At 37.3% G+C, this 20,869-nt stretch overlaps 1 protein-coding gene across 1 annotated transcript in view; it reads left to right on the top strand.

Moving 5' to 3' along the window:
- crppa (CDP-L-ribitol pyrophosphorylase A) overlaps positions 1-20,869 on the top strand; it is a 31,785-nt gene that overhangs the window by 7,773 nt on the left and 3,143 nt on the right. The window contains exons 6-9 of the mRNA XM_081370736.1: positions 2,035-2,123; positions 4,016-4,096; positions 5,177-5,269; positions 7,202-7,333. Coding sequence (XP_081226862.1) covers positions 2,035-2,123; positions 4,016-4,096; positions 5,177-5,269; positions 7,202-7,333 — 395 coding nt within the window. The remainder of the gene's footprint in view (positions 1-2,034; positions 2,124-4,015; positions 4,097-5,176; positions 5,270-7,201; positions 7,334-20,869) is intronic.

The raw sequence follows: 20,869 nt of genomic DNA, 5'->3' as shown, positions 1-20,869 counted from the left end.
TAAATAAATCCTGTTACTTAAGGAATTTACTCAGAAGAAAGAACACACAGCATTTGTGACCCTGTCAATTTTGTTTTTGTTTTATTATTTTATTATTTTATTTCAAGAAAATTATTGAACCAATCAAATGAGTCCAGTGGTTTTACACAGTTTTGTAGCAAATTATTGAAATGTTTCTGTTTGTCACTGTTTTAATCCAGTTATATTTAATTATGATTTTATTTTTTCTAGTTTTGTTATTTGTCTTTGGTTGAAATTTGTTCAAGTTTAATGCGGTTGCCTAGAACCTCATTGTTTTTGTTCCAGATAAATACTACTTATATTGTAAAAGTAAACTATATTATTTTATAGTCGTATTTAATTTATTTAAAGGTCCCATTGCATGAAAATGTCACTTTATGACCTTAATATGAGTTCCCCTAGCCTGCCTATGGTCCCCCAGTGGCTAGACGTTTTGATGGGTGTAAACCAAGCCCTGGGTATTTTTGAGAAAATGAAAGCTCAGACGGGCGAATCTAGAAATCTTTCCCCATGTCGTCATAAGGGGAAAGGTTACCTCCCCTTTCTCTTCTTTGCCCACAAAAAGAATTTGGCCCACCCATGAGAAAATGAGCTGCGCGAGCGCGATATTGGTTTTTCCTCCAAAGACATCATGCTTGCAAACGAGCGAAGCATGGCAGTTGCTCAGTGTTTGGATGTACAAATGAACACAAAAGTATTTTTTAGTTCCTTCATCCGAGCCCAAGAACCAGTGGGTTATGTGAATTTCTGACGTGTAATTGTTCAAGTTCAGACAGATAATCTTTCTCTCAAAACCGTTCAATACTGTTTATTTATCAGTAAATCAAGCCAGTGACTAAACGATCAACTTCACGTCGTTTCTCTTAGTAGGATGAAAATAATCTTACTTAAACTGTGATTAATACAGAAAACGATCAAAGAACAATCCCTTTCCAATCGCCCAAGCTGTCAATCACACAGCGCGAGTTTATCTGGACACTTGCCAAAACTCGTTATGAAATCAATGACGCTGTTACACGGCACAACGAAGCTCTTACTGTACTTACCTCATGTTTGCATTGGTGAAATCATTAGTGAGAGTGCAGAAACTGCGTTGCAATGATAAGATCTTCATTCACACGATCAACAGACTGTCATCTGCTCAATGCTCATCACTGCAACCTTTTATGTGATGGGAATAGATCTAAATACTTAAAAAGCTTCTCACGATTGGTTAATCCCGATAGCTGTAATGGTAAAAACGTATAATAGCTGTAATAGTAAAAGTTTTCGAGAGAGTTCCACATGTAATGCTAAATATTTCATATGCAAGCATGTTAGCCAATCACAGCAGTGGGCGTTTACACTGAAGTCTCACACAGACACACACCCTTTCAAACAGAGCGTTCAAATCAGAGGCTAAAATCAGGCTAGGAAATATGCCTCTTATTTCTAAATATAACAACTTTTGATCTAAAAAAACATACTAACATTATAAGGGCACCCCAGGAAGCATTCTAAAATAATAAAATAATCCATGCAATGGGACCTTTAAGATAAGACCCCTGTAGACCCATGTAAACCCTCTCTTTAGGGTTTGACTCATGCTGACCTCCTAAATAGCATCAATATTTTGAACTTGTAGTTTAGCTGACCAACACTCTCAACCCTGGTTTCACAGAAAAAGCTTAATCTAGTCCCAGACTAAAATGCATGTTTGAGCTGTTTTAACTGAAAGCAACTTGCACTGATACATCTTAAAATATGTCACTGCCATTGTTTTGACGCCAGTAATGTTTTTTTCTATGGCACATTTATAAAAGCTACTTAAATGTCCTAATTGACCTAAGGCCTAATCCTGGCTTAGATGAAAAAAAACCTGTGAAGCTTCAGAGTAGCATTTCCAACAACACTGGGTTACAAACAAGGCTAACTTAGAGTGACTAAGATTAAATCAAATATACTCAGTTTGGCAATGCTCTTGTACTTTCTTATCTGTTTAGTCTTGAAACCTTCTTTTTATTTTCCCTTCAGAGACTCTTTCGATGTCAGCGTGTATCATCGCAGGATCTGAAGCAGAAGCCGTCGAGTTGGCCAAAACGCTTCAGAAAAATCTGAACATGGTATGTTGAAGATGACATCCCTCTTCTTATGGTTTAGTTAATATTTGCTTTGGAATGAATTGAGTTTTAAGATGTTTAAATATATCTATCTCCATCCCGACTCCTTTTACCCCAATTTCCTACCCCCCGCTCCCCCCAGAACCAAGCATGAGGAGTCACAGATGGCTTGAGCAATAATCGAGCCGTACCGTTAGATGTAATTGCTGAAATGGATAAGGTGTCATGTACAAGTGTGACCACCTTCCCACTTATTCCACTTTGATTTTTGGAGCCGGTCCAGCTTGAGACATGTCTTCGCATTGTAGCTCTCGCGGTAGGAGATCCATCTTCCAGTGCACTGACAAAAAGGAAATATGATGTGTTTCATTCGGGCTCCATGCAATGGAAGACCATCCTCCTTTGTAGCCATTCCAAGTTCTTCATCAAGCACATGTCCTCCTCTTGATAATGTTGCGAACGTGAGAGCACCCAGCGTCCTGTACGGCTGATTGGTTCCAGACGTTGCCGCTCCCCCAGGTGCCGGCCGGGGTCAGTTCTCCCGAGCTGTTCCTACGGCTCGAGGGAGATGAAAGAAAAGCAGGAGATTTGAATTTGTCCCAGTGCCATTTGGTAAATATAATCCCCATTACAGTGTCTCCATTACAGCGATGTGGAACTCGAGTTGAGCCCATTCCAGGCATATGCAGGTGGTACGATTGGCCCTGGCTACGTGTTTTGGTTATAAAGGACAACAGAGAGTGATAAGATGATCCTTTTAGCGAGATGTAATAATTACACCCGTGTATGCTGCAGATAAGAACTGGAACGGGTTGCCGTCTACTTTCATCAAAGGCTCATGTTCACTAGAGGCGAACTCTTTTTGCTTGGAAATGGAGGATTAAAGTCTGAATCTGTGCGCCATAAGGTGCAGATCTCGAACGTGACGTTTCGTATGTGACTGAGAGTGATATTCACATTCCTCAGCTGTGGTAATTCAAGATTACTTAGAGCTGAGAGCATGCAGGTAGTGTATATATCATCTTAAGCCACATAAGTAAATCTCACACGCAAATTTCCACTTTAAATCCATCGGAGACTATAAAATTCCATTGACTACATGTAATCCTGGCATTTCAGTGATACTGCATAACTCTTGGCTGTAATGTATTCCTACGTCAACTTCGGATTAAAGCACAACATGAGCCGACATGATTCCCAACACGTAACTGCGGTTAAAATTGAACTCCTTGCCTGGTAAAAACTTTTCTCTTTTTGAATAGTTCACAAATCCCTAAGAATGATCAGAAATGTCAATTGATTGTAAATGCGTGGAAATTAAAGCATTACCAGAATTTTTGCGTGACCTATAACGCCTATTGAGGTGTATGGCTTGTTGAAACTGATTTTTTTGGTTTTGGTCATTATGAAGCGCTTATTCTTGGTCTGCCACCATTCAAATAACCTGTGAACAGCATTCGTGTGGGCTCAACAGCCCAACCTGGTTCAGATGTCGAAATGATCTCGTAAATCCACAGCTCGGAGCAAACTGGTTTTCGTCTAAAGCCGCGGTTGGTTATCTTTCAAGAGCGAATAAGTCCCTGCATGTGTTTCCAATTCATATTCCATTTCATATTTCCAATTTTCTCTTCAAGGTCGAGTCCGTGCCAAACACTTCTGTTTATTTCTGTTTATTTCATCTCTGTACAAGATATTCAACAAGGCCAGGGACAGGATATGATTTGATATGAGGACTATGATATGATTTCATATGTAGAGCATCTGTGGTTGTGTTGCTTTTTATGAAAAGGGATGCTTCATTAGATATTAATAAATAATATATTTTTTTCTCTATCTGCCCTGATTGTGATATTGCTTGTTTTATTGAATTTGGGCTCTTTTCTCCTTTTTCACAGATTGAGACAGACGTCATATCATGCGCAAAGGAGATTAACACGGAGTACCTGTCTAAAACCCAAAACTTCATTTACATATCTGTACGTCAACGGTAGACGCATACACGATACAAGTAATTTCACATTAAACTCAGCATAAATCAAAATTGAATTTCTTATTGCATGTAACTGGTCTTATTGTGAATGATACATCTGTTAATATTATTCAAAAATGGTTTGTCTTAAAAACTTGAATCAAAATATAATAACTTGATCTCCCTATAAAACAACTTTCCTTTTTTGCTGGCATTACTTAGTAAGTCTAGGCTATTGGATAGTGTTGACTAAAAGCCAAAAGCATTTTTGCTAACATGAATTTAGTCTGGATTAACTGTGGTATGTACAGTAAACTACCCTTCAAAAGTTTGAGCTCAGTATGATTTTTTTATGTTTTTTGAAAGAAGTCTCTTATGCTCACCAAGGCTGCATTTATTTGATTAAACATACACAAAAAAAATAAATATATATATATATATATATTGAAACATTTTTACAATTTAACTGTTTTCTATATTTTTCAAATGTAATTTATTCCTGTGATGCAAAGCTGAATTTTTAGCATTATTTCTCCAGTCTTCAGTGTCACATGATCCTTCAGAAATCATTTTCAAGTTGCTGCTCAAAAAACATTTATTATTAATGATGCAAACAGTTGTGCTGCTTAATATTTTTGATTATTTTATAAATACTAAGTTTTAAAAAACAGCCTTCGTTTGAACTAGAAACCTTTTCTTACATAATAAATGTCTTTACTGTCACTTTTGATCCATTTAATGTGTCCTTTCTGAATAAAAATATGAATTTCTTAAAAAAAAAATCTGACCCCAATCTTTTGAACAGTAATGTATGTATTATTATGATTCCGTCAATTCCTGATGGATACATTATATTTCTTAGTTAATTGTGTATAAATAAAAAAAAAATGGAAGTGAAATGTTTGGTGTATAACGTAAACCATTTCTAATCAAAACTCATAAGAGCTTCTGTTTAATTTCAGTAAGTCTATTATACATGTTCACAGTAGTATTTAAAGACATCATTTTGAAAATTTAGCCCCCTTAAATTTAGTTTGGTGTGACTAACATGATTTGTCTTTTTTTTTTTTTTTTTTTTTTTTTTTAGATGAGTGGATCAAACTTCTCAGGGGTCCTAGAAATGGTGAAACGTTTTGAGGACCTTGGCCACGCTCGTTTATACCCAGTAGTTATTGTTTGGGTAAGTTTCCATACACCCCCATCTAAACAGCCAAGGGGCCAAGCTCTCTTTGTGTTGGGTTTAAATCATTTTTTATGTGTAACTCTGTTATTTTAACCGTAAGTTAAGGTATTTGTGTGTGATTAGACCAAAACATGATCTTGTCCAGATCAAATGCTTTAGGGCAAATTACTTTTAAAAAGTAAAATCAACAAGAGCATCTGATTTTTTTCTTTTCTTCTGAAGCACATTTGCTTGATGGCAGTGTTGAGAGTTGGAAAAACCCTTGATGTTTTGGTTCCTGGTTCTTATCCAGCATTTGTACCTCAAAACATCACTCTCACCCTGATTAATTTCTTAAATGTGTTTCGAAAACACAAAATCTCTGCTCCTGCAGTTCTGACGTCTGAATCCAGGGATACACACACCACTGTGGGAATCCATATGTGCTTCCTTTACCATTCCCTCTGAAGCCCTGTTAGATAACCTCTACTCTCCATCATTATTTTTTCACTTGTTGTTAGTGTTTCACAGATGCTTTGCTCTTATCACCACCACAGATGTGATGATATGATAACACATGTGGCTGTGAGAGCGTGTGATTGCGTGTAAAATCTCAAGCCTTGCTTCAAGATTTTTTTATAAAGAGCTGTTCAGAGGTTTGCTTGACTCTCTTTACGTTTACATTACATTTGTATCCGCTTAGCATGCTATTACATTTCCTGTTTGGCTGTCACAGTTACTTTTTTGTGCTTTTGGAGTTTCATAATTGAGTAAACAGCATTTCCCCCATTTCTACAGGCTATGACCTCTGTTAGAAATATGTTTTTCTTTAAGCAATTTGCAAAATGAGCACAGTCTGTTTTATTTGGTGCGTATACATACAAGCCACATCTTCCTGAAATGGTGATGTAAGCGAACGGAAAAATAAACTGCATTAATTTAACGGATCGGTGAATGCTGGGTCAGTTGCAATGGAAACTTTTCGCTCAGAGCTGGTTCTCACTGTTTCGCATGGGAGCCTAACCTGTCTAAATACACAGAGAACTCGTGAGTTTTTTTTTTTTTTTTTTTTTTTTTTTTTTAAAGAGTACTATGGGGTACTTTTAAAATGATTGTGCCACATATATCAAGTGTTTTTTAAGAATAGGGAATATTTTATTCAAATAAGTGGCGGGTTAGTATGGGATGATCAATTCCTATATGGATCGTTGTCACTCACTATAGCCAGTAAAGAACGTTTTTTTTTATATTTCTTAATGCCTATAGATCACAGATTCCCAAACGTTTTGTCAGCCAAACTCCTTTGACCTAAAATATTTACTTGAAATATTTTAAGTTAATGTTTCAATAATTTAACAGCACATTCTGTGTTCACATTTCTCTGATGTAATTTAATGTTTACATGACATGCAGGTAAACATATGAAATATTTAATCTTTTCAATAAATGTTTTATTTTATTTTTTATTTATTCAATTTTAGATTTTAAGTTAATATTGATGCCAGTTAATAGTTACATGACATGTAGGTAAACATAAACATTTTCATCTGTTTTAGTAAATGTATTATTTTTTAAACTATTTATGTAATTTTAGTTTTCAGTTAGTATTTCAATAACTTAACAACACATTCTTATGTTCACATTTCTTTGATGCCAGATAATGGTTACATGGCATGCAGGTAAGCATATATAAAAATGCATGTTTTATATATATATATATATATATATATATATATATATATATATATATATATATAATTTATATATAAATTATTTATTTACTATTATTTATTTATTTTAGATTTTAGGAATCTTAGATTTTAGATTTAATTTTACACTTGTTATAGTTTTCATCAACTCATGAACCCCCTGCCGTTCACTCACAAACCCCCTGTTTGCGAAACCCTGCTATAAATGAATGGATATGTTTTTTCTTCTTTTTGTTGACAGGTACAGCTGAACATGACAAAGCAGTCCGTCGATAGCCAAAAGACAGATGAGTTAACAGCCTTCATGGGTCTGGCCTCTGAAGTCATACAGGGAAATGTTCTGCTCTATGGAATTGAGATCGATCACTCCAAGGTAATTTTCTTGATATCATTATATCTGTTAAAGATATAGTTCACCAAAAATGTGAAATTATTGCTCTGTTTACAAGCTTTATCTGAGCCTGATCTGGCATGAATAAAAGGTCTTCGAGCATCCATGAGGAACCTGGTTTCAGTGCTTGGTCAGAAGGTCTAAAACGTGTCCTATTGAGAATAATAAAAAATCATCACTATGTATTAGTCATTGTGGGTCCGGAGAAAGAATCTTGCACAGATGTGTCTTACTAGACTCTTTGTAGTGTCAGCACAACTCTGTGTCATGAAGATCGATGTGTGAATTTGCCCTGTCTGTCTGCGGCCCCCATTAAAAACGCTCAGACAGCAGAGGGAGTGGCTGTAATGTGTGTTCGTCATGATAAAATGCTTATTTTTGTGAGATAGTGGAAGTGCAGATAAAGACCAAGCATAAATCACGCTCATAGGCCTCGTAATAATGAGGATAATTCCTCCCAGATGCGCTTATTCATGCTTCACAAAATAGCTGCCAAGACTCGCTTTGTGAGTTCTGACCCGTCCAACTACCTTCATACATGACATAAGGTTTTTTCAATTAGAGGTCGTTCCTCTTAATTCTGTATTTTATCCAGATCGTTTTTGAGATGCAGTGCATGTCGGTGAAACCGTCAGACGTTTTCTGCTGCTAGTCACGCCTGAGGGTTTTTGGATGAGCCAATGGTTAAGTATATAGACTTTCCATTGCCTAATACTACACTGAATTTATTCCACTGGCATCAGTCACACAGTCAAAATCAAGTTTTGATGATCACCGTTGGGAAACTTTAAAAGGGTTGTATCACAAGCAATTACATTTTTCTTGATCTTTTAAGATGAAATAGATTGATGCTTTTATGAAAACATACTGTAAATACTGATTTATGCATAAACTGGTCATAAATCTTATCTGAACTTTAACTAAGGGACAAATGCAGTCTGCTTAAACATGTTTTTTCAATATGCTACAATCAGAACTGTTGCTCGTTTCACATATAAAGTTGTTTCTTAAAGTGTAAGTTGCAGGTTAAATTTTTCACGAAGATAATGCAATGTGTTTATTAAACATAAAGATAAGAACCGCCCACCATTGTTTTTTATACCAAAATGCTGATATAATATGAAAAGTTGGCACTTTTAACAGTGGTTTTAACCGCTCCCGCTCCCTTCCACTAGATGGGGCGTGACGTCATATGAGGAACTCACTAGTAGAGTTACCGTACGCTTGCAGCTATAGATGCCTTACATAACTGCAGAAAAGTTGGTTGTATGTTTTATTTGATAAAAAAAAATTATGGATAAAATAACTCCACTGTAAACATACTCGTGTGTGCTGACTTTAAGGGGACCGTGATCCTGCCTGAAATGAGAATAAGCTATTCGCAAAACAAACGGGTTCAGGCCGTCAGATCAGCCGGTCGCAGCTCGAGCTGTTCCACTAAACTCCAAAACGCGTTCACCTCACGGCAGCACACACTCTCCACTGCTGATAGCCCACACAAACACAGTGCTGGGGACATCGATCTCTCTTTTTCTTTTCTGACAATAAACATCGCTAATTAAATCGTGAGAAATTGATAACGCGTGGATTGAGGAAGGGTATTACATGACGTTTGAGGCGTCGATGAGACTAGCTATTGATGCCTGTGCAGTCAGTGTGTGCATCTCTAACGTTGCAGCTCTGATTTGGACTGACTTACTGTAAGAAAATAATGTATTCAGTTCAGTCGTTGTCCCTCCTTGCTATTCTACATGACGGCAATATTTTGAAAAGACTGGCTTGTTCCGTTATATTATCCGGGTTAAGTTTGCACCAGGCTAGACTATAACGTAGCTAACGTTACTCACCAGGACACTTGGCCAACCCTCCACTAATTCTCCTCACACCAAGCATTAATAACTCTTTGAGTGCCATGGCTGCCCTCTCTCACGCCTGACCAGTTAAAAATTGTAGGGCTGTGGTCCATAAAGAATTTGATGGTTTCCCACATCCTCAGTCGTTCTCCAAATAGCCATAATACAGTAGGAATCTAGCAGAGTATGGGTTGCGAGTTCCTCTTGTGACGTCATCACCCAGTAACTGAAAAAACACGCTACCGTTGAAGAAACCCCAATAAATGTTATTTTAACGCATTTTAAGACAGAAATAATTAAATATATACATATAGAGCACTTTAATTTACACATTAATTGACTGTGGTGGTTAACCTGCAACTTACACTTTAAAGGCACGGTAAGAAATAATGGACAGGTCTGTTTTTGTTGAAGAGTGTCTGTTATGGTGAGCAGAAGTAGATAATCAAAGAGAGTCGTGTGACAATCAAACTAACTTTTAATGACTACCAGAAACAATAAAGCACTACAGGCTTAAACATAAACGCTGCGTCCGAAAGCTTAGGCAGCTGACACTTTCCCTCGCTGCCTTATCAGGAAAGGAGTTTGCAGGCAGCGTTTGGCAAATATTTAATTACTTCAATAGTAATTTCTAGGTAGAAATGACATTAGAAGTGGAAAACGTTGGTCAGAAACACACATTTACACACAAACCGACCACCTTTCAGATGCCATCTTTATTTTTAGCTCAACTTGTGTGATATCAAAGGCAGTAAAGGATACAGATTAAGGTATCTGAGTCAGGAGACAGGAAGCAAAGCTAACTTTGGATTCGGACGTGGCTTGATGCCTTTCTACCTTGGAATGCATCCTAAGAAGGCAGCATTTTTTAGCTTTCGGAATTCGGATGCAGCCAATTTTAACACTAGACAAGGAACTAAGGAAAACTCAGGACTTAAAGGCACATGGCACAATATGTAATTTTCGCCGCTAGAGGCTGCTTATTCAAAACAAAGGCATAGCTTGATAATGCCATGAATGAACGTTGAATCATGGGAGTTGTCATTTTCACCTGGTAAAAACATGTTACTTGCGGTAAATCAAGAAAACAAGAGATTCAAACAATAAGACTAACAATACACGTGTTGAGCTATATAACAATGATTAGTTTTCTGTTGAAAAATGTATCCTAACAGTTGCTCACTTGTCTAATAAAGCACATATTATATATTAAAGAGTCTTTGGTGTTTCCATGGTTTCTATGAAAGGAAAACTGGAAATCAAGGGTAATGCGGATATGATTATTGACAGGCGACGAAATATACTGACACTGTCTGTGTCTTGATTAAAATGGCTGATTTCTCTGGATTTAAACATTGTTGGAAACGTTTGGGAATAATGTAAGAACACAAGTCAACAAAATATATAACATTGTTCTAGTGGTTTTTGGATATTTGAATCTAAATATCTTACATATTATGCCTTTAAATACATAATGGAAGTTAGTTAACGCAACAGGGAACAGGTGTGGAACTCAATTAACATCTATAGAAACTAACAATAGCTGCGTTTCCATTACCCTTCAAATTGCGCAAATTGAAATTGCGAATTGAAAATACGCTCAATGGAAACACGTCAATTTCGCAAAAACTCTCATTTATCGCAAAAAAGTTTTTACGCTCGCATGAGGTGGTTTTTCAGGCAATTCGAAAAAGAAATATTTCGCAAAACTGCAATGGAAACAGTTTTTGCGCATTTACAGGTCACCTGACTTAGAAGGCGCGGTGTGTTTGGACAGAATACGAGACGGAGTTCTTTATTGAATTCATAAAAGACAAAAGAATGACACAAATACTGGATTCTAAACCTCAAAGAAATGCCACAATCAAGACCTTGAAGCAGAAATGAGTGAGAAAAACCCAGAAACACTTCATATGTGCCGCTCACAGACACAGTATAAGCTCTTTCCTTGCCATTAATGCTTGGATAACACGCCTACGTTTCCTTCCATTAATAATAATGATATCCTGTGCGGTACGTGACTGTGATATATATATATATAAACTTACCAACGTCCGTTGCCATGATTTTTGGAATGACTTATCGCGAGAGGAAAAAATGACGTTTTAGTCGCATAACATCGGTTAATGGAAACGCCGTCATTTCGCAATAGTTTTTTATCGATATTTAGAAAAAATCGCAAAAGTTTTGCGTGAATCTTTAATGGGAACGCGGCTAATGACTGGGAACAGGAATAAAGGAATAAAACCAAACTAAAACAATTAAACTAACATACTTCTGTCAGGACTGTTTTTGGATCACATTATAGAATAAATAAATGTATAAAATAAACCCCTTAAAATAGCTAAATAAATGGGTTTCAGTGTCAAAATTACCTGATGATAGCCCCTTTCACGCAGCAATCCCGGTAAATTACCGTAAAATAGCCAGAACGACTTTACCGGTAAAAGGAAAAGCAAGGAAAATCGCTTTAGGTTCAGTGTCACTCCAATTTGAAGACATTTGTAAACAGTGCTGAGTAAATGTGTCATCTGCGTCATAATTTTATGAATGGCCCAGAGCCGTTGCTCTTTCAACGGCTTCTGATTGGCCGAAATCACTTCTTACGTCAGCGTGTTCTGACCTACAGTAGTACGTGCAAAATACCAGTAATCTTCATTCCGCGTTCACACAGCACATATACCAGTAATTTACTGGTAATGTTACACATTCACTTACTGGTAAATTGCCAGAAACAATTTACCGTTATATTTGAAAAGGTCCTGTTCACACATGATCTGTTACCGGTAATTTACCAGTAAAGACTGTATGTGTGGAAGGGACTGATTACTGTATTATTTCTATAAGTAAAAATGAATGCATTTAGAACATATTGTATAAAAAATGTACTTGTATGCTTGTTGTTTCTTTTGTCTGCACTAAAGAAGATCTTTGTTAAGGGTTGTTTAAGATGACATTTGGGGGAGTTTGTCGCTGTAGTCTTTCAGGATTGTTTGATTGGAATCTTTGGGTTTGTTTTTCCATGCCAGATGTTTGTGCATGTGGAGCACTTATTTTGTGAATTTATTGTTTTGAGAACATTGGCATTTGATAAGGATCAGTAAACATCTTCTCATAAATACACATTCAGTCTTCATTAAAATCATTTAGTCTTTTTTGCCTTTTCTTTCTCAACATGCCTTAGTTGTGTCCAGTTTGGTCAGTGATAGATTACTTTTAGGACAGGATTTGATTTCAGTCTTTCGACACTTTTCAGTGAAGCTAAGACAGAAACCTCCATGAAATGGACCTCCAAGTTGCTTAACTATTTCACGCTACTCACCCTCCACATAGACAACGAAGAGATGTTTGCGTGATCCATTGTGTGTAAACAATGACAGGCCTCATTAAACAAATAATTTCTTTCAGTCTTTCCACAGTATGTTTGTAATATGAAAAGTTTTCTACATTAATTCCAGGCTGAGGGAAGTGTGACGCTAGCAGCCACACAGCAGCTTTGTGAGAGAGGAGATAGATAGATAGATAGATAGATAGATAGATAGATAGATAGATAGATAGATAGATAGATAGATAGATAGATAGATAGATAGATAGATAGATAGATAGATAGATAGAATATGCTGAATATAATTTTTCTTTCTTTTTAAAAAACAAACTGACCAGATAGATGTATAGATAGTCTTTATTACAATTCTTTAACATGTGCCTTAGTGTCAGTAAGGTGATCTGACGGTGTGATAAAGGTCATTTCTAGCCCTATCAGTGCCTGGCCAATGAGTGACAGGAAGTGTCACAGGATCTCCTTCACACACGGGGCCTTGTGGCCTGTCATGCGCTGAAAAGGCTTGTCACAATGATATATGGCTGCTCTAATCCCTCCTGTGAGAGCCCAGCAGTTTACCCACCCCTCACTTCCTTCTCCTCAAAGCATCCAGCTGAGGATTCTAAACCTGAGAGGAGATTAGCTGCTCCTTAGAAAAGAGAAAGAAAGAGACTCTCTCACCTGCCCATATCCACCCGTTTTTGAAACTGGATGCCTGGTTTAGCCGAATTTGGACCATCTTGAGTTTTACAATATAGTCTTACGGGTAATGGCGCATTTTAGATGCTGTTTTTAGCTCAATCGCCCAATAATCTTGTCAAATTTTCTGAAGATTAATGATGTTTTGGGTATGTGCAGGTTTCTATAGGAGTCAATACACTATTATGATGAATGCAGGACCACAAAAAGGTATCAGATCCTTTAATCGCTCTAAAATCACCCCTGCTAAAATGATGTCAGGGTGCAGTATAACTCAATGTCTCGTTTTATACTCGTCTGCCTTTGACAGCGTAAATGTATTTGGCCATACCCTTCGCTTAGTGTCGGATTTACGTTCCAGGAGTCATTTCTCATTCTCAAAATATTCCCCTTCTCTCCATGTCTAATTGTTTTTATGTTTTCCTCATCATTATGGCTGGCACAAATGCACTGCAGGAGGAAAAGTAAAAAAAGTCTGTGTTTTTTTTCTAGTCTGGGCTTGAAAGATCCCTGCTGACAACTCCAAGCCAGCGCACTTCTCCTTTGATATTGTACCGCAGTGTTAAACTAAATGATCTGTACCGTGGCAGCGTGCGTTGGGTATTCTTGATACTTAGCACTAATGCACCAAAATTTCTTGGTCAAACCCCCCCAAAAAACAAAATGCAGAAAATCAGCCTTTTTTGCTTACAAGAACTACAGTGTCGGTCCTTTTAATGTTATCAAAATGTTTCAATTATATTATAAATTATTACACTAGCATCCTTCAATTGGTACAACCAACCAACCCCCCCCCCCCCCCCCACAAAAATAACAAAATGGTCAAAATGGAATTGGCACAAAATATTTTTCATAAAAATGGAAGTTTCTGCAATCGGGGAAGCAACTGTGGCTCTTTTTTTGGACATCATAAGTTGTGCCTGGTGTTTGGGAACGCAATCGTGTGTGGTAGTTCTGGGTGGTAATTATACCCAAACAGTTTGATGACAGGCTTTGGCTCAGGCGTTTCAGAATGACCAAAACAGCATTTGAGATGCTGTGCAATGAAATTAGTCCACTAGTTAGTCCGGTTATCCAATCACATCCTCTGTTGAGGCAAAGTCATGGGAGTTTGTTGTTGCGCATTGAGGGATTTATTCAGTGAATGTGTTTCCATCATAGTTTATGAGCATGTCTTCTTATTGGATAAAATCAATTGAGCGCGCTTCCATCCAGCATTTTTAATGCAATATCCCAAAATGTGTATAAAAATGGAAACATAGCTAGGATTGATCAATGTGATATTGGCTTTAAACAGTCTCAGTTTCACACAGATATCTTACATTTTTCACACATGTTGTGATGTGCAGAAAACAGAGCACAGTGGCACAACAATAACAGATTTTTGGATAACACAAGCACATCTGCACCCATAATGTTGTGGTTTCCCGTTCATACATTTCTGACCTAGTTTCTCTTTTGGATGATTTTTGTATATGTTTAGAAGTTTACTGTGACCAAATTTTCTGTGCATCATTATATAATTCCTTGAGTGCTCCAGACTCACTGAATGGGTTTATTTAGTGTTGATTTGGCGGATTACATGAGCCATTGATACCTTCTGCCCCGCTCAAGATCAAGCATACGCATGCAAACTCTCATTGTGAGACAACATTCCAACCAAAAAAATTCACAAACAAATTAGATCAGAAATTAGAGGCTCATACCAGGGGCGGACCAAATGGGTTTGTAAACATTCAATCAGTAAAAGGCCATGGTGGCGTGTTCTCCCCCATGCAGCCTGTCCACGGAAGAACACTTGTTTTAGATTTGAGGCGACCACCCACTGTCAGGTATTGAATGTCCACTGCGCAGTAATCTTGTTTTGAGCTTGGAGTTTTTCAGGATTTAGCATGAGCTTTGCTGGGTTGAGTCGTTTGAAGTGGTTCACCTCTGACTTGAATCTTTGTAAAAGTCTCGGTGGTAAGTCAGGTCGGGCCGTAGATAAACGCTAACTTTTGAACAAGCTATATCCTGCACTGGAAACCTTTAATCACACCTTATATATTAAATATACAGAGTCCAGAAGTTTTAGACCACATTTAAAGTCTAATTTAAACCTGGAATTCAAATCATACCAGATAACTTGTGGAGTTAGTATGAACGGATGTCATTAAAGCAAAACCCAATGTTTCTATTGCATGTGTCACTCAAAAAATAATAATACTGCCCATATACTAATAAAAAAATAACACACGGATTGGCATGGATTACTCCTAAATGGCCAGATAATGTATTTCAGACAAGGAATTTATCTGGCCATTTAGGAGTAATCCATGTTGGGAAAAAGGCAAAGCATGTTATTTTTTTATCAGTATATGGGCAGAGGGGTATTTATGTTTTATCTGTATAAACAGTCCAGGACACCTCCATTGCAGGGTGGGTTGTTTTCCTCTATGCAATTTCTCCAATTTCGCAGTCTCACACTTTCACCTTTGCTCATCCTGACGACTGTTTAGTCTATGTTAATTATTGTTTGGACAGCTCGGTAACAAATGCCAACAGTCTTTTGTTTGAGGGAGAGGTGAAATATTTACGTGAAAAGGCTTGTTCCTAATGCATCAACACGAGGTGCGGGCACTTGGCGATGGGTGAGCGTAGAGAAGGAAAATAAGGATGTAGAATCTGAAATGCAGTTTTGTCGCTGAAGGAAATAACATACATGACCCAGGCTGATCTCTTGCTAGACCTTTCTGTGCATGTCACAAGTCTAATGAGGGGAACTCAAGAGGTTTTGTTGTTAACAACGGATGTTTGGTTTATGCATGTGGGCCTTGGAATATCATGACATTTCACCATTTTCAACAGATCTGTCAGTGTAGGAAAGCATTGTGGTCTATCATTGTTTAGGAACGTATCTGTCGCCAGGTCAAGTACAAACACAGAAATCGCTCTCTCTGACTTGTTGAAATAGAGCAGTATTCACAGGTATGGAAACAAAAGCTTCCTGTATTCTCTTCGCCCCGTTCCTGTGAATGTGGTAGGTTACGCCCGAGGCTCTTGTACAAAAAAAAAAAAAAGGGAAGAGAGAGATTCAGAAACACAGTTCACTGAGGAAAACATGTTCAAGACACGAGAAACTATAGATGCCATTCTCCTTGTAACCGCACGACGGAAACCTTCATTATTACTTTGATTTTCTTTCAGTGTACCTTGACTTGTTTATCTGAGCAGTTCCTGAATCAATATTGGGTAATGCAGTGCTTCAGTTTAAGAGAAAAGATAATTTCTCAGATCCTTTTCATACGAGGTGAGACTGAATGAGAATGATGGGGTCGTGTTGAGGACGCATTTTGACGGCACAATCCCGCAAATCTGTCCTTTTTAAAAGCATTTGTGCTGGTGGTACGGTTTGAAAAATCAGTGGGGCGAATCATGTCTTAAACTGGTAATGGAAGAGATTAACAACTGTCAAGTGTTCCTAAAACTATAAGCTAATGTACGATTTCAATCAAAACCATGGCCTTTCATTATTAAACTGACATTTCCTGCACATTACGTTAATTATATAGAGTTAGTCAATCGCTGGCTTTCTTCTGATTAGGCACCTCTTTTCACTGACCATTTTTGAAGAGGCTTTGCTTTGTGCCTTGTTCATGGAAAGTACTAGAATTTAAGACGTGTTATGCCACTTTTTCTGCTCTAGAATAATCTAAAACAGAATTGATCCATTTATTGATTCATACATTAGCATCGTTGCTGCTGCTGTCCTATCCAAAAACCGGCCTATCCAGTTCAATTAAAACCTCACAGAGTCCCTCTTAACCTGCGGTTATTCGCTAAGCTGGGCTACTATTAAAAAATGTCCCTTTGGATACAGTTACAATTGAGGAAGGTGAACCTCAGAGTTCAGCTCCATATCACATCTCTAAAGTTGACAGTAACTTGGGCTCGATGTCTCCGTCAAGCTCTTTGCCTCTGGCTACCGTCTATGATTGGCAGTCCGGAGGGACATTCAGGAACTGGTGCTATTATAATTTCTCAAAAGGAATGTACGGTCAAGAGTAAGAAACGTAATACCATGTTTTCAGAAGGACTCTGCATGGGTTCTGGTGGCAGAATAAGACTTTTTCTTTAAGATGCATTTTAATGTGTAGTGTTTAATTTGCGCCCCCAATCAGCGTTTAGTCAAAACCTTTCACTTTCTGCTACCCCCTTGTGGTGGACTTGCACATTAACATGATTTTCTTAATTTCAAAAAGCAATTTACTGCCTGAAAATGTTCTTGAAATTCACTTTGGCTGAAAGTGTCGCTAGTAAAACTCTAGTACTTGTCGTATTGATCTGGCTTCAGCACTGTGATTAAGTATTCTTTCCAGTTCAGCTGGCATTAAAGGGTTTTGAAACCTTCACGAAGGTCATTATAGAGAGGCGCTGGCAGGTCTGTAGTGGAATAAGACTTGCTGCCTGGAAAGAAAAAGACTGAAGGGTGCAAATTGTCATTGTTAAATTCCTAATTGCTGAGGTCCTGTCTTCAAAGGGCCCGTCTGTGTGAGGCGGGCCATTACGTGCTGCTGTCTGAATCTGCTGAATTTTCAAGGACAGTTAGTCAACCACTCATTGTGTGGTCCGCTGCTGTATAAGCTGTCATCTTAGTACTTTACGAGTCAGTTTTCTTTTGAATTGAGAAAAAAAGTGTAAGAAATTTGGTTTTGTATATTTTTAGTAATGTGTAATAGACATTGGCACTGGTTTTAAAAGCATTGTTCTTTTATATATGCATTTTCCATGTAATATAGAGCAAATGATTTCACAAACATCCCAAGGTGTCTTAAAGGACATCCAAAAGCCCTAGTCAAGTACCTCTCTCTCGAGGGAACCCTAGGCCAAGAAGAGAAAATGTCATTAGTTCTGCCAATTTCAGGTTAAAATGAGTTTGAATGGCCTTTTTACATCATTGGAAGTTTTCCACTAATGGGACCATCATTAGAGGCAACGAATGAAAGAAAAGAAGAGGGACTTTACAATGGAAAGAAAGCGACCACATGTCTGGTGTCCATGATTCTGATTTGATCTGTCTGTTCAAAGATTTTCTTCTTTTCTATTAAGTTACCGTTGTAGGATTACAACCATTGGACCTTTTTTCCTCCATTGTTTATTTTGTAACAGAGCTTTCTTGGACGTTGTTCTAATTGTTTTATTGTATTCATTTTCACCCTGCTGCATGCATCAGTATTACGATTACAAGAGATATTGGGAGATTAGTCCATTTTATACGATACAATTTCTTTCTTTTTTTTGTCTTTTAAAAGAGTTTTGATCTGTTGGCTTGGGAAGAAAGTATCTTTTTTTTTTTTTTTGTAGTGCACAGTTTGAAGTGCAGTAAACAGCATCTAGAACTCATCAACTTCCTTCAAGAGAGGTGAATTGGGCTGGCCTGTACAGGGGCCCCTGTAAATGTTTTATCCATCCCATAAAAGCCTGGAAAAAGATACTGGAACTCTTGGAAAATCCCTACAGGCACAAAAGACGAGACTTCAAGAAATTAAAATTCCAAGTGTCGAATTTCCTGTTCCATGTGTACTTTTAAGTGTTGGCCATGACACAGGGACAGAATAGAGCTCATTAGTAAGCCTTCTGCTGTCAGGAATGGAAAAGTGATGTAATATTTTGACAAATTATAGCGATTAAACATCAGTAACCTTCAGTTTTCTTCAGATTTAAGTGAATTATAATAAAAAAAAAATATCGGCCAACCAGCTTCCTAGGACTTGGATAGGTAATCAGCAAAAGAAAAAATAAGCACATACATGGCAGATACACACATTTAAGCATATTTTCAACCATTGTGCCTTTGAATCAGTCACTTAACTCAAGATCCCCTAAACTAATACACTATTTCACCCACAATTTTTATTTATTTAAAATTGATTGAGCTTAGCATTTTTATTCTTTTTGATGGATTTCTTTTATTTTTATGGACCACACTTCAGAGTAGGATAAATGTTCAATTAGTGTGTTGACTCAAACACAACAGTATTATCATCTTATTTTCCCCCGCATATGTCACTCTGATTTTTCAATCTGTCGTGGCGGCTCGAATACAACCTAGCCAAGAAATAAGTTGTTGATCCGCTGCTTTCTTATTACATGCGAGTCATATTTTGCTGCTCATTGGAAACATGAGACTTACGCAGGCTTAAACCTTTGATCCTCGTTGGTGATCTTCTTTTGAGAAAAGAAAAATGCACATTTATTATTTTCCCAGTAGGACTGTCGTGTCACACCAAAAACAAAACACATGAGTAATGTTGTCATTAGCTGTGGACAAGTAGGCGAGCTTTTCTTTCTGCGTTTGTAAATATTCCACAGACTTTGCGCTATTTTCCGTGAACTCGAGTTTTACATGTGGGTGGCAATCAGGTTGAGGCCATTTGTTCTTCATTTCCTGCCTAAACAAATACACTGAGGTCATTCTTCATTGGTTTAGACCTTATTACAGCGTGTTATCTGATGATACACTGATATAGGAATTTGTGGCATAATCTTTCTTGCTATATTTGAATTGTGTGTGAAATCTGTATGTGAAGTGGCTGTCATTAGTTGAAGGGTTGCAGGATTTCAGTTGACCGCTTGCAGATGTTTTGGCTCCTTACTCAGAGTTTTGTACCCATAATTAAGTAAGGGAACAATGACTGTATTACACAAGGAAAAACAGGGAGCCTCCTCTTAATTTCAGTCCTTTTTTTTGTTCTTTTATTTTTCAAAATTGACTCCAAATGAAGATTAAAAAGCATTGCACATTGTAGTGCTGCTGAAATTCAGGAGCTGCAGCTGTATTGCCATTAATCATTTTATTTGTATTAATCATTTTTCCATAAATTGATTATTTTTTAATCACTAGATTTGAGTTTATTTCATCCTTCTGCTTACAAATTGGAATCCTATGGAGTTAACTGTGGAAAATGTGTCATGAGTTTAAGAACTTCTTATCCCTGGATTTGAAAACTTGGAAGTGAGAGTGGTAGAAAACAGCTCCTGTGGAAAGGAAGAAAAAGAGTGACACATTTAAAAAAAAATGAAAAATGTTTTTTCCTAATCAGCCATTAAAGTGTTATTTTCTGTCCACGTTACGCTAGCAGAGGAGAAAGTATAAAAACAATTTATTAAAATATGTCATTAAATCATTTAATTAATGATTACTTTTATAGTAAATAATTTGTTGAAAAAGCCCAAATTAAGACATTTAAAACAATTAATTTTAGCAGATGAGAGAATAATTGAATAGACAAGTCCATATATATATATATATATATATATATATATATATATATATATATATATATATATATATTAGTGGTGGGCCGTTATCGGCGTTAACGCGAGACTCTTATCGCGCGATAAAAAAAATATCGCCGTTAATCTATTCCCCAAGTTGGGTTGGGAGATGGCTCTACTACACAAGCTATGATGACACAATCTACCCGCGGCCGCGAGGTAAACCCGGCTGCAACGCATATTCGTCGTCATCTTAAGTAAACACGGCTGTAAGTGAAAGCTGCAACATCCATAATTTGGACTTGGTTCGGATTTAAGCCGTCCGACAAACAGCAGCAAACTATCCGAGTGTGTGGGGTAACGGTTCGGTAAGTTAACACACGACTA

This window comes from Scardinius erythrophthalmus (genome assembly GCF_964197995.2).
Source record: "Scardinius erythrophthalmus genome assembly, chromosome: 7".
NCBI lineage: Eukaryota > Metazoa > Chordata > Actinopteri > Cypriniformes > Leuciscidae > Scardinius > Scardinius erythrophthalmus.
Note: the sequence above shows the minus strand (reverse complement) of the source record. Positions and strands in the feature narration are given on the sequence as shown.